The 14,859-nt window shown below is 37.1% G+C and overlaps 1 protein-coding gene across 1 annotated transcript; it reads right to left on the bottom strand.

Moving 5' to 3' along the window:
• Positions 1-6,296: 6,296 nt before the first annotated feature.
• LOC131330153 (primary amine oxidase-like) lies at positions 6,297-11,221 on the bottom strand. Its single transcript, XM_058363648.1, has 6 exons — positions 10,641-11,221; positions 10,199-10,430; positions 7,999-8,383; positions 7,673-7,786; positions 7,013-7,551; positions 6,297-6,748 (listed from the first exon to the last, which is right to left on the bottom strand). Exons 1-6 carry the CDS (start codon positions 11,191-11,193, stop codon positions 6,544-6,546), a joined length of 2,028 nt encoding a protein of 675 aa, XP_058219631.1. The 5' UTR covers positions 11,194-11,221; the 3' UTR covers positions 6,297-6,543.
• Positions 11,222-14,859: the final 3,638 nt, after the last annotated feature.

Below are 14,859 nucleotides of genomic sequence, written 5' to 3'. Positions count from 1 at the left end.
TCAAGAAATATAATTTTAAGATTTTATTTAACTTGCTAAGAAAATATACAAGTGCTTCTACAAGCATACTTGTCTTTAGAAAAGGACTAAATTGTCCGGGACGAAAAGATATAATTTTAGAAATCTCAAATCTAATTATGACTGATTATTAGAAATAAAAATGAAATTTTAAAAGAAATCCAAGTAATTAAAATAAAATTTAAATATTTAACGAAATTTTGATTTACCGAAAATCAGGGTCGTTACACAAGTTGGTAGGCTTACTTGAGTTTGAGAGGGGATGTTGGCAAAAGGCTATGGATGAGGAATATAAGGCTCTCTTAACTCAGGGTACTTGGACATATTATTGGATGTTAGTGGATTTATAACATAAAAGGAATCTTAGGTGGTCTTGTGGTTAGATACAAAGTAAGGCTAGTTGACAATGACAATCAACAAGAGGAAGATAGAGACTTTACTGAAACTTTTAGCCCCGTTGTCAAACAACCCACTGTAAGAGTATCCACAATGGACTAATCAAAATTGAATAATTAAAAGTTGTCACATCACCGTTTGATTATCTATTTAAGGGGTTGCTAAGGTTAGCAATGTGGATGTCCACAGTGGCATAATCAACTTTGAATAATCAAAACTTGTCACATCACTTTTTCAACCTGTAAAAATCTAAAAATTGTCACCATATAAAATAATTTTTTTAAAATAGTTTTCAAACTAATAAAAATAGGTTATTAGAAATGGAAAATAATTTTTTGAAAACTTTTATTTTGAAAAAAAAGAAAGTTTTTTTTAAATAACAGATTTTGAAAAAAAAAGAGGATAGTTTTAAAAAAAATAGTTTTTTAATAAAAAACTGTTTTTGAAAAATAGTTTAACTATTTTTGAAAAAAAAATATTTTTAAAAAGTTTTCCTTAGAAACATTGTTGAGAAAGAGAGAAAAGGTTTTGGTTATTGGCAAAAAGTTGCTAATTTTGATTATCCAGTAGCCAAATTTGATGAGTTGCTAAGAGGTTGTTAAGTTTGATTATACCACTGTGACCATTTTTTTGAGAGAACATCACTAACTTTAGCAACCTTATGATTTTGGTTATTCCACTATGGATGCTCTAAGGGTGGTTCTTAGCTTGGCTGTTCACCATAATTAGCCATTAAGACAATTAGATGTCTATAATACCTTTCTACATGGAGTTCTTGATAAAGAGGTTTACATGAGGCAACCTTTGGGCTACAAGGATCCTCATCACCCTAATTTTGTGTGCAAACTCACCAAGCTCTCTATGGTTTAAAACAAGCTCCTAGAGCTTGGTATTTTTTGTTCTCTAGTTTTTCACTGCAATATTTTTTGTCAATCGCAAAGCTGATTCTTCTCTCTTCATTTGCACCAAGGATTATGCTTTTACCTTGGTTTGATCTATGTAGATGATATCATCATCACTAGTAGTAGCTCTTGAGTTTATCTCAAATTTCATCACTTTATTTGGTTCCTAGTTTACTATGAAAGTCCTGGTCTCTCTCCATTTTTGCTTGGGCACTGCTTCAATCTGGTTTACTTCTCACTCAAACCAAGTATGCTATGGAGTTGTTATAGAAAGCAAGTATGCTTGAGTACAAGCCTAGTGCTACACTTGTCTGTCACGACCCGCGTCAGTTGACCTGCTTACCCTTAGCCTAATCACATGGCTCAAAATGTTAACCTCAAGTTATATAGTAACTGATCGTGGCACGTTATATACCAATTCAACTTTCCCAAGTTAGTCGATGTGGGACTCCGCAATCTCCCCACTTTGGCTATAACGTCCCCGTTGCACCATATGGTCCATCACTTTCATTCACCAAGCGATGTGACACAAGTCCCGCTTAAACACGACAAGCACCTCAAGCTCGTCTCATGTGGGACTTGCCCAAGCACGACAAGCACATTAAGTTCCTCACTTGTCGGGCCCACCCAAGCACGTCTCCTCGCGGGACCCACCCCACACTTTCGATTGGTGCAAGCTCTGATACCACCTTCATGACCTGCGCCAATTGACATGCTTACCCTTATCCTAATCACGTGGCTCAAAAAGTTAACCTCAGGTTATACAGTAGTTGGTCGTGGCACGTTATATACCAATTCAACTTTCCCAAGTTAGTCGATATGGGACTTCACACTACCTCAGTGAAACCCAGCCTCTGTTAAGCAGTTCATTTTGAAGATGTTACCTTTTTTAGATCCATGGTTGGGTCTTTTCAGTATTTGACCTTGACCAGACCTGAGATTTATCATTCAATCAATATGGTTTGTCAACATATGCATGCTCCTCAAGCAACTCACTTTGCTACTGTTAAAAGAATTCTGAGGTATCTAAAAGGAACTCTTTCTCATGGCCTGTCATTTACTCCTGGTCCTTTAGCACTTCTGCCTATGCCTTTGATAGGAGGTCTACTACAGGTTTTTGTGTTTTCTTGGGATCTAATCTTGTGTCTTGGAGTGCTAAGAAGCAACCAATTAACTGTGGCTAGGTCATCCACAAAGGCGGAGTATAGAGCCTAGCTTAGCTCAATGTGTAGGAGATATTTCTGGGAGACCTTAGTTGTTGTTTGATTTACAAGTTCCTTGTTCTACTCCCTATCCTTTATGGTGTGATAATTTATCTGCTATTGCTCTCGCCAACAATCCCATCTTTCATGCTCAGACTTAAAAATATAGAGGTTGATTATCATTTTATATGGGAAAAGGTTATGGCTCGTTTGATTCAATTGGAGCATATTGGAACTGCAACTCAAATTGCTGACGTTTTTACCAAACCTCTTTATGTGGCACATTTTCATTTTCTCAAGAGCAAATTGTTGATTGGTGCTTCTCCCCCATCATGAATTTGAAGTGGGGTGTTATGGTTCAGGAGTAACAGGTGGCTTGTTCACACTTGATATTTTTCTGTGGTGGTTTTGGTAGTTAAAGTTGGTTACAGCTAAAGGGCCAGCTAGCTTGGTTAAGTCTGTTAACTTCAATAGTTAGTCATGATTTTGTACATAAGGCTTAGCTTTTAAGTTGTAAACATCATCACAGAAATCGAAACAATAGAATTTTCTCTCCCTAGTTTCTTCCATTTTCCTTCAGTTTCTTTCTTGATTTCTGCTTGGTTTGAGAATGTTAACGTATCCAATTCCTTGCTTGATCCTTGGGTTGGTCAATATTTCCTACAATCAGTATTCCTATGATTGTGTAGTTTGTATAGGACTTTATTGTTATAATTCTTCTTTCCTTGTAGAGAATATGTATCCCTTGATTGTACATGGTATCAAAGCGGGTCGCCGTCAATTCGTCTTCAACAATTTTCTATTAATATTTTTCATTCCTCTTTCTTTTTTTATCTCGATTTTCCAATGACGGCACTAGCCATCTTCACCAAATTCCACAAGAACCAACTCTACTGTAATCATTATGGGAGGAATAACCATACTAAGGATCGTTGCTACAAACTTATTGGGTATTCCCCAAAGAAATCTGGTGCACCTATTAAGCCACCAAAGGCCAAAAAGAGTTTAATAGGGACACCACCTACTATCACTCAGGAACAATACAACAAGTTGCTGGACATGTTTTCTAAAGGTAGCATAGATTCCAATGCTAACCTAGCAGGTGTTGCTCTCACTGTACCAACTAATTCGGTATGGATTATCGATACAGGAGCAACTAATCATATGTGCCACACTTTATCACTGTTTTCTTCACATAAACCTTGTCCAACTCCATCCTTTGTACAACTTCCTGATGGAACAAATGCCCCTATTACTCATATTGGGATGGTTCAAATTTCACCCACCATTAAACTTGTTGATGTTTTCTTTATTCCATCATTCAAGTTTAATTTTTTATCAGTTAGTCAACTTGCTTTACCAATAATTGCTTCGTAACCTTCTTTTCCCACAAGTGCATTTTTTAGGACCTATCAACGAAGAGGATGATTGGGCAGGGTAGCATTCATGAAGGGCTATATTATTTTCAAGCGGCCGCTAAGGCACTGGCAGTGATTAAACCTCCATCTATTGATCTTTGGCATTTGCGCCTTGGTTAGCCATCTTATCGTACTTTACAAATTTTAGGAAAAGAAGTTCCTTTGATTTCTGGCTCTGAAAATAAAGCTTGTAACATTTGCCCACAAGCAAAACAAGCACGTTTATCTTTTCCTTCTAGTTCTATTAATACCAAAAAGCCTTTTGCTTTGATTCATTGCGACATATGGGGTCTTTTTTCACTACCGTCCATGAGTGGCTCAAGATACTTTTTAACCATTGTGGATGATTTCAGTCGATGTACTTGGACATATCTTATGCATCTCAAGTCCAAAACTAAACAAATTCTACAATCTTTTTGCTCCATGGTCAAGACTCAATTCCAATCATGCATAAATCTAATTCATTCTCATGATGGTGCATAAAAAACTCCCTCTATTCAACTTGTTCGTTCCGATAATGGAGCTGAATTTTTGTCCAAAGATATGCAGCATTTTTTTTTAGATAATGGCATCATTCACCAACGAAGTTGCGTTGGAACTCCCTAACAAAATAGTGTTGTAGAGTGTAAGCATCGTCACCTCCTTGATGTGGCACGTGCACTCCGTTTTCAAGCAAACTTACCTCTAAAGTTTTGAGGTGAATGTGTTCTCACTGCCACCTATCTCATTAATAAAATGCCAACCCCTCTTTTGTCTAACAAATCACCACATGAAATTTTGCTTGGTTTCAAACCGAATTATTCCACTTTACAAGTCTTCGATAGTTTATGTTTTGCTCACAACAATAACATCCTGCATAAATTTGATCAAGGGCCAAACCTAGTGTGTTTATTGGTTATCCTTATGCGCAAAAGGGTTATTGTGTTTTTGATATAGCAACCCAAACCATTTCCACCTCTCGTCATGTTACGTTTTATGAAGAGATTTTTCCTTTTCATAACATATCCACTACTATTTCCTTGAATGATGGGCCGGTCATTCCTGTGCCATTAAGTGATAACTCCTCCTATGATATACCCACTATTGGCCATTCACTTCCAACTGATCCGACTTTGGTTACCCATGATAGTTCCCCTCCAAGTGATAGTTCCCTTCCAAGTGAGAACTCACATCCAATTCCTACTCTCTATATAGACGTGGAATCCACTGCCCGGCCTTCTCGTGTTCGTCAGCCTCGTCCTTACTTGGCTGATTATCAATGTTCTGCTGCCACTCATGAATGTTTGCCCGCTCCATCAGATGAAGAGGTTTATATGACACTCCCAGCAGGATTTTCTAAATAGGAGGAGACACGAGTTTGTCGGCTTAATAAATCAATTAATATATGGCTTGAAGCAAGCCTCTCGGCAGTGGTTCGCAAAATTTTCCTCTACACTTATAGATGCCGGTTTTTCTCAATCCAAAGCTGGTTATTCGCTATGCACTAATCATCAAGGTGATTCCTCTACATTTGTTCTAGTCTATGTTGACGATATTATTATCACGGGGAATAATGACTTGGCTATCAACCGTATCAAGCAATTCCTTAAAGCCAAATTTTTCATAAAAGATTTAGATCGATTGAAATATTTTCTTGGTATTGAAGTTGCTCATTTCGCAAGGGAATTTTTCTTTCTTAAAAGTACACATTAGACATTCTCAAATACACTAGTTTGATTGGAGGTCGAGTCATTGTTACTCCAATGGAATAACACCTCCATTTGTCACCTGAGAATGGAACACTTCTTTCTGATCCCACTCCATATCGACGATTGATGGGTCGACTTATTTACCTCACTGTTACAAGACCGGATCTTACTTATGCAGTGAATATTCTAAGCCAATTCATGCACTCTCCCCTCAGTGTTCATCTTGATGCAGCTCATCGAGTGGTCCGTTATTTAAAAGGTTCCATTGTTAAAGGCATTTTCTTATCTTCTTCTAGTGGTCTCCATTTGCAAAGATAATGTGATTCAGATTGGGCAGGTTGCCCCGTCACTCGCCGCTCAATGACCAGATATTGTACCGTCTCGGCTCCAATCTACTCTCTTGGAAAACTAAGAAAGAAGCAATGGTTTCTCGTCCTTCTGCGGAAGCCGAGTATCGGGCTATGGCTACTTTAACGTGTGAACTCCAATGGTTAAAATATTTACTCAGTGATTTTGAAATTTCTCATAACCCTCCAATTACTATGTTTTGTGACAACCAAGCTGTATTACATATTTTTCAAAATCCAATTTTCCATGAGCACACTAAATATATGGAGCTTATTGTGGTAGAATCATCAAACATTGTTCTACTTTTACTGAGCAATCACAATGTCAAGCATTGAACAACTATCCCACCAATAAATTCATGACCCAAATTCCTCATCAAGTGATTGAATATACACATAGTATAATACCAATGGCTGTAAACAGAGTCGAAACAAATTCAGTTTGGTAGCCGTAATTTATTTCTTTACCTCTACGATATATTCCGAAAGGCCGAAAAGGAGGGGAAAAGGCGAAGAAATAGACATTGTTTTGTACGTATCTTCATTTTCTTGAACCATTAGGAGTGTTTTTATCATGGTCTGGTAGTGCAGTTAGGCCAGTGGGCATTCTTAGGAGATTTTGTTTTGAGCACTGGATTTCTCTCGAAGAAATTGTTCGGGCGGAGCTCAAATCCACCAGTTAGCGTCGGCATTACCGGAAAATCTTCTTGGCATGGGACATGATGGAATCCCATGGTGTACCATAACACAATGTCCTTGTTCTCAATCTCCCTATTCCTGCAAATTTCACTTACCAGGTTAAAAAGGTCGTATTAATTCCTTGGCATTTGTTGAAACTGAAATAGTTTGCAGTTTGCACAATGGGGCAAGGACATTCAGAGAGAAAAAATATATATATACATATATATATGCAAAAAAGGATGTGGCATAAAAAGAGATGTCAGTTTTTTAAAACCAAATAGATCGTTTTTAATACTAACAAAGAAAGACACTATAACTTCAATTGATCAATTAGCTGAGAGAGTTTTGAGGCATATATACCTGAGGCTCCAAATAGCTAAAGTATCATCCCCCCGGCTGCGATCAGTATACAACCCACCTGCCCATTTTTCAGACTTGTTATAAGGAGTCACCCACACATTGTACTTGGTGAAGGCACCCCTGATTTGAGGATAATCGTCGTCTGACAAAAGAGGTCCGACGGCCGATCCCGGAATCAGGCTGTACCCAATGTGGTTCCCCACCTTAGTCTTCTCGTTGGGGTTGACCACCACCAGCTCCGCCGGTTTCAGGCCGAGCTGAATTCTTGCATCCGCTTCACTTTTCACAGTTTCGCGAACCACCGTCCAATAGCTCTTCCTTGGAGAGATGTTATTGGTAACTCGTTTTGTCTCTAAATTGCCTTTTACGAAGGAATTGGACACGCCGTCGACGTCTAGATCGAGATGGTAGGTCAAGAAGTGATCATGATACACTCCAATGGTATTTTCAGCTAATAATGTCCCGTAAACATCTTGTTTTATTTGATCTGTGTGGGTATAGGCCGCGGCTTTCACTTCCAGAACTCCAGTCAGTCCTACCTGTAAGAAAGGAAATTAAAAAGAGTTTAAAATGATTATTCTATTTGCATATTGTTGTATATTTGGTGGTAAAAAAAAAAACCCCCATTTCGCATTTTGATTGGTTGAGTAAAATGTTTACCCCAACTTTGATGGCTCCACTAGGTTTGAATTCCCAATCCACTATATAGTCATAGTTGCCAATTGTTGATACCATTCTCACCACCAGGCTCACTTCTGCCCTAACTTCCCTTATCTGCAAAGGCACGTACGTTGGTTACTATACAATTAAAGCATCATATGAACTCAACTGTGAGAAAAATAAGTTATGTCGTTGTGTTTTATTAATTGTAATCACTGTTTTGACGACGTGGGGTAATGTATTTGATTTGAAGAAAACAAATATTTACACCGCCGGTACATATAATTTATTCTCATTTATGAAATGCATGTTGTAAAATCACTTACCACTTCTCCCGGTATACCAGTCTCGGTATGACGCCAAATGACATTTCCAGCATGCTGCTCAAATATGCAGAAAACATTTGACATCTTGATGGGCTTTCCGTGTTGGCCCGCATAGTATCCATCCATGAAAATTGCGTGGGCCGGGCAATCTGCGAAGGGCTCGAGCGACACTGCAGACTGGCCGAACCCGAATTCGCCCAGATCAAAGAATGTTTTGTAGTACCATTCCTCTGTTGGATCCATATAAGGTACGAAGAGCTCGGAAATGTACCCTCTGTACATCACTTGTCGAAATTTGCGTTGCTCAAGGTCGTAGATTGAAGCCAGAGATATGACTGGGCCTGCTCGAACATCAAAGCCCAAATGGAAAGCCCAGTTGGCCCATCTGGCGAAAAAGAAATTTTTTTATTTAATTTTATTGTTACCTGCCTCATCTTGTTAATTTGAACTCACGATATTCAAACAGCAAATAAAAATCTTCTTTCTCACGTGTAAAGGATTGAGAAAAATTGTTAGGTGCTTGTCGTATATCTGCCACGTGTGCCTTAATTTCCTTCATTCGCAAACTCGCATCGGTATTCTATAACTGCTGAATACCTACTTTGAATGATCTTTCTTGCGGTGATAGCATACCGAAAGACCATTCAACATTCGAATACCTTTTCCTCATTCTTATTTGCCATCAAGTCAAAACCAAGTTAAACACGTACGAGGTGGCATGAAGGTCCTAGGTGTCCAAGTCATAAGTCTAGAAGTTTGATTTTTCTTTGAAATCAAGTTACATCACAATAGTGGCAATGGAAAATCTTCCTCGCTTTTTGTTTCATAACAATAATGCTAGACACAACTGTGTTCTTAGCTGTTCAATACATGAGTCCATATGTGTTAAACAGCTAAGGATGGAGCCAAGGACAGACCGTAAGTGGTGACGACCTCCACCAAGACGACTTTAAATCTTATATCAAAAAATATCTTTCACAATCAAATTATATAGGTCCGCCATCACTAAGGTATTTTCAAGATTTATTTTGTTAATTATGCTAACTCTTTAATTAGTCTTTGACATATCTTTTATAAATATGTCCAAAATCAAATTTGCTAGCCTTAGTGAAATATCTAGAAAGAAAAAAAAAACTACATACTTTGACATCAATGCTTCCTCTCTCTTCACTGCAAAACATGTTGACCAACAAAGAAAAACGAGAAACATAACAAGCAACGAAAATACATTAGAGTTATTCATTCGTAGCGTAGTTTTAGGTCTTTGGGATATATATATATATACATACATACACTATTGGATTTGAACCAATGACTCCCGCCGTATGAAAGCAATACTCTACCTACTATTGAATTTGAACCAATGGCTCCCGCTGTATGAAAGCAATACTCTAACCACTGAGTTAAGTAGGCCATTTCTCATCCCAAAGAGAACCAAACCAAACGGGACCTATCGTATATAAATAAATGAAAATCATATATAAAGAAATTCGAAATAAAAATATATATCTCTATCTTATACTTAGGAGACGAACAAGAAAGCTATTAGTCAGAATATTCATTACATTACAATATATATAAATAAATATATATATATATATATATATATATATATATATATATCTTTCAAAATCGAATATATAGGCAAGTTTCTTGAGAAATGTTATCCTTCTAATTTCATAAAGCAGGAGAAACTAATTAATTGAAAATTTAAAAGTGCATGCCATTTCAAAATTTTGTCTTGTGCTTGACTAAATTTTGTCAAGTGCTTACAACACGCATTGTCATATATAAAACTTGCGAAGACTAAATTGCGAATTAGAATGAAAAATAAAAATTTTGACAAGTTGTCCGATCCCATACATTTAAATCAACATATTGATAGTGTAGTCCATCTTGCCATTTTGATTTTATTATAAATGTCTGTCACCACAAAGTTAAAATTTTGACTCCATCGTCCCTGCAAAAAAACTCCAAAATTATTGTGTCCAAAGTTATGTTTTAGAGTTAATTGTGTTCTTGGACTTTTTGTGTCCTAAAGTCCTCTTAGGGTGCCAATTTCTCCAAACACATATATGAACTATACACAAATACAGAGCTATAAGAATTTGGAAGTGTTTTAAGAAGGTATGGCCCAACGTAGATAACTTTTTCCATTAAAAAAATTACAAAGAAAACTATAGAAATTAACTTGACTAACCTGATTGTGTGACCATCGATCTCAAAACCCGGCCCATCCGACTGCATGGTGGCTAGACCCCTCAATAGTGGACCGAACGGTGGCTTCTGCTTCGACTCTCGGTACTCCGTGCCTTCCGCTTTCGGCACCGGAACCCTAAACCGGTCGTGGTATTCAATTATCTTCATCTCCTCTAAATCAACCACCGCCGTTATTCCCTCTATTGGTCTCACATACATATTAGTCGTCGCATCTGTAAAAATAAAAAATAAAAAGAAGAAAATGTTACTACTGTATTTTTTAACTTTTAAACATCAGTTTTCCCCACTTTTCTTTCAACTTGTAACTATAATAACACATCTTGATGGTTTATTTATTTATTCTGAAAGAAAAAATAGAAGCACAGACAAATAGAACATACAAAAATCAGTAGCTATATATTCATATTGTAACATGTCCTTACCAATATAAAAACATAGAATCTTCAACACCCTACTAGTATCAGCTTCTCCAAACCACCCGACAGTGAAAGTGGAACAAACGACATCGGATAAACTCAGCCCTCTCTTTTTAATTGACTCCACAAATGGTGGGTATGTTGGTGGCAACTCAAGAGCAGCTGTTTGCTCATCAATTGTCAACATAGGGTAGCCGTGGCCGTCGTAAATGTGGTCAGAAATGATAGAACTCGTCGATAAATCCACGATTATCTCGTGGGTATTTTTGTCTAGTCTGGTAATAACGAAAGCTCGGCGTGGTGGTGCTATGGTGGTTTTAGGGTTTGATACCCATGAGAGGATGGTTTGTTTATCCGGATCGTCTAACCCTACGTACTGGAAGGTCAGGGTATGGTTGGAAGCTGAGTAGGAATTTTCGATGGTGGTTCGGACTAGGTTGAACTCCAATGGAGTTAGAGGGTCCAGTGGGTGGTGTAACTGGTGGCTTGCGACGGTCAAGAAGAGAGAGAGAATGGGGAGGAGAGAGAAGATGAGAGTTTTTCTAATTGTTGAAGCCATCGCTTAGTTTGGATGGAAATTTAGTATGGTGTATTTGTGCTTATATATACACGTAGCAGCGGCTCCAAAAAAAAATTTAACAGGGTGTTCAAAAATTACATTAACTCCACTAGTTTTACTAACCAATTATATGTTCATAAAAAATTATGGGAGAATTTTTTCCAGGTCCATTATACCACTTTCCAAACCCACTAAGTCCATTTCTAAATTCTATAACCCCCTAAGTCCACTAACCTATTAGTAAAGATATAATAACCCTGGTTAGTCTAATATACCCCTGCTTTCAAAAAATCTTTTATCCCGTTTTTTCCTCCCTTCCCCTTTTTTTCTCGGATTCCTCCATTATAAAACCCATCCCCCCTCCCCCCTTTTCCAGAAGAACAAAACCCAGATGAACCCTAGACGAACAAAACCCAGACGAACTTGGTGGTAGTCGGCAATCTTGGTCCTCGTCGGGCTTCTTCGGTGTCAGCCCTTCTTCGTCGTCCTCGATCGGCGAGAAGCACTCGATCGTCGTCGCCGTCCTCAAGCACTCAAATACCGGCGTCGTCACCGTCGTCAAGCACTCGATTGCCGTCGTCACTCCAACAACGAGATCAACGGACGAAAAACAGAGATCAACCCACGTCCCAGACTTCCTTCGTCGTCGATCGCCCTTCGTCGCTGACATCGCACTTGAGAGGTTCCAGAGATGGAAGTTGATTGGGAGCAATCTGCTTGGTCATGATTACAATCGAAGATGTTCACTTCAGGCTATCCTCGACTTTCCATGTTCATTTTCTTGAAGGTAAGTTGGTGAAAAATTATTACAGTAGTTTGGATCTAGTCTCTGTTTATAATTATTCTTTAGATGGTCATCGGCTGAAGTGGATGTTGTATATCAATGTCATGTGAAAATGTAGGTGCTGCTTATAATGTACAGTGCTAATGCGATTGGTAAATATCAAAGTGGATTCATTGCTGATCCTCCTCGCCGTCGTCCTTCGTCGTCGATCGTCGCCCTTCGTTGCTTTTGCATATATGTATATATAGTTTCTGATTTATATAACATTATATATGATCTACTGTCTCGTAAGACATTTTATATGATGTTCTGTTGCTTTTGCATATATGTATATATAGTTTCTGATTTATATAACATTATATATGATCTACTGTATCGTAAGACATTTTATATGATGTTCTGTTGCTTTTGCATATATGTATATATAGTTTCTGATTTATATAACGTTATATACAATATACTGTCTCGTGAGACATTATATATGATGTTCTGTCGCTTTTGCATATATGTATATATAGTTTCTGATTTATATAACGTTATATACGATTTACTATCTCGTAAGACATTATATATGATGTTCTGTTCAACAAATATATAGGGTTATATATGGTTATATCAATGTTGGTAACTGAGTCTAGTTCAAGGTATATATAGGAACTAATTAGCAAAACACAATTGAACAGTTAATAATATATAAGTTAGGGTTTTGATTGCGAGTAGATATGATTATATCAAACTCTGATTATTATATGTTCTACTTTATTGAATTGGTCCGCGCAGCGGCCTTACTGACTTATTATTTGTGCAGTTGTTCAAGGGGTGAAGAGTATTAAGTTACATGTGAAATCGACCGTGAAGAAGGCGACGGCGACAAAGGGAAAGAAGTTACAAGATCTCCTCTTCTTTTTTTTCCCATTTTTTTTAGAGTTAGAAAAGACAGAATCTCATGTATAATGTTATAAGGCTATATGTTTATTTTTTGTCACACTTATTACGTTTTTTGTGTGTATTTATTTATGTGGCAAAATAATACACATATAAAGTTCTTTGTTTGTTTTTGCATTGTAAACATATATAAGATTATTTATATACGGTTATCAGAAGTTAGTCAATGAAGCCGCTGTGCGGACCAATTCAATGAAGTAAAACATATAACGTTATAGGAGTATGTGAGTTTCTATGCTGTGAAACTCCAAAAAAATAGAACATATAACATATATGAAAGCTGCTGACTTGTGTACCTCCCAACAAAAAAAGAACATATATTGTTACTCGAAGTAAGTCATTGAGGCCGCTGCGCGGACCAATTCAATAAAGTAAAAATATAATGTTATATGGGAGTTTTTGTGCAGCGAAACTCCAAAAAAATTATAGAACATATACCATTTTATGTTAATATATGTACGTTCAGATGTAAACGTGGAATGTTATATGTTCTTGTATTATAATAAAAAAAGATTTCAAAAACTCATATAACGTTAAATGCGAGCCGATGAATGAGTATATAACGTAAAATGTAAGTATCGCACGTTAAATGAGAACTGATAAACGAGTATATAACGTTATATATGTACAATTACGTTATATACAGTGTATCAGAAAAGGAGAATATTCTGTCGCTTTATTCTAACGTAACTGTTGGGATTTCAAACGTAGAACGGATAATGGGCTAAAAATATGGGATTTGAATGAAAAGGGTAATCTTCTCTCTCTCTCTCTCTGTCTCTCTCTCTCTCTCGTTTGGACTCTGTTTCCTTTTTGGATATGGGAACAACGTGAATATAAGAGATTTTATAGGAGTGGAATATGAGAGATTTTATAGGAGTGAAATATATCAGATTAACAGTTTTTAAAGATAAGGGTATTTTGGTCCTGAACTACTTCCTTTTTTAATTGAATTGGACTTAAGGCCTCACCAAAACCTAATTAGTGGACTAGAGGGGTTATGAAATTTAGAAGTGGATTTAGTGGGTTACAAATATGCTATAGTGGACTTCCCAACAATTTTTTAAAAAATTATATACTAGTGTGAATCATGCGATCATGAGCGGAACTACACCCAAGCTTGGTTGGGTTATAGCCCAAGGTGTGTTCCAAAAAACCAAAAAAAAAAAAATTTATGTAAATTTCTAGTCCAAATAAGTTTAGCTCAACCCACCATCTCATTTAGCCTAACTCACCATCCTCCAATTCAGACCGTCCCAACTCACCATCCAAATTATTTTAGTCGACAGGCGAAACATTATTGAAATTGACGGCGTAACATTATTGAAATCAACGATGGCAGAGGATCTAAAACATTATTGAATGGCACATTATTGAATTTTTTTTCCTTTCAAATAAATAGAATTTGACTAAGGGTTGGAGAAAAAGGTTTTAATGTCAAATTGGAGATGCCAAAATACCACGTAAAAGCCTTAAAAAAGCTGTTGAATAGTTTGCATATAATCCAAAGACCTTTTGATTTACGTGTAAATGTAGATTAGGCATCCGGAGACTTAATTTTCGTTTCGTCACCAGTTGAGCTAATTCGCTGTACTATGACCAGTTGAGCCACCATCTATGATTTTTAAACCTTTTTGATAACTCAAGTGTCTGGGCCGTTTGCGCGCCGCTCGACTAATCTTGAGGGATAAATTCCCTCGCATACTTGTGAGGGATTGATAGCACTTGAGAAGTTTCAAACCTTGAACTTAGACGGCCAGAAGAAAACCCGTACATAAGTCCCACGCCTTGATCACTAAGCCAACCTATTGAAGTTTTATTTTTATCCCTAGTTCATGTCATCCGATCGACCAGGATCAGAGATTCCATTCCAAGTCAACTATTGTTTATAATCTATCCGCATAGTGAAATAAAAATATGTGTTGAACAATAAATCA

This window comes from Rhododendron vialii, chromosome 6a (assembly GCF_030253575.1).
Source record: "Rhododendron vialii isolate Sample 1 chromosome 6a, ASM3025357v1".
In the NCBI taxonomy this organism is placed as follows: Eukaryota; Viridiplantae; Streptophyta; class Magnoliopsida; order Ericales; family Ericaceae; genus Rhododendron; species Rhododendron vialii.
Note: the sequence above shows the minus strand (reverse complement) of the source record. Positions and strands in the feature narration are given on the sequence as shown.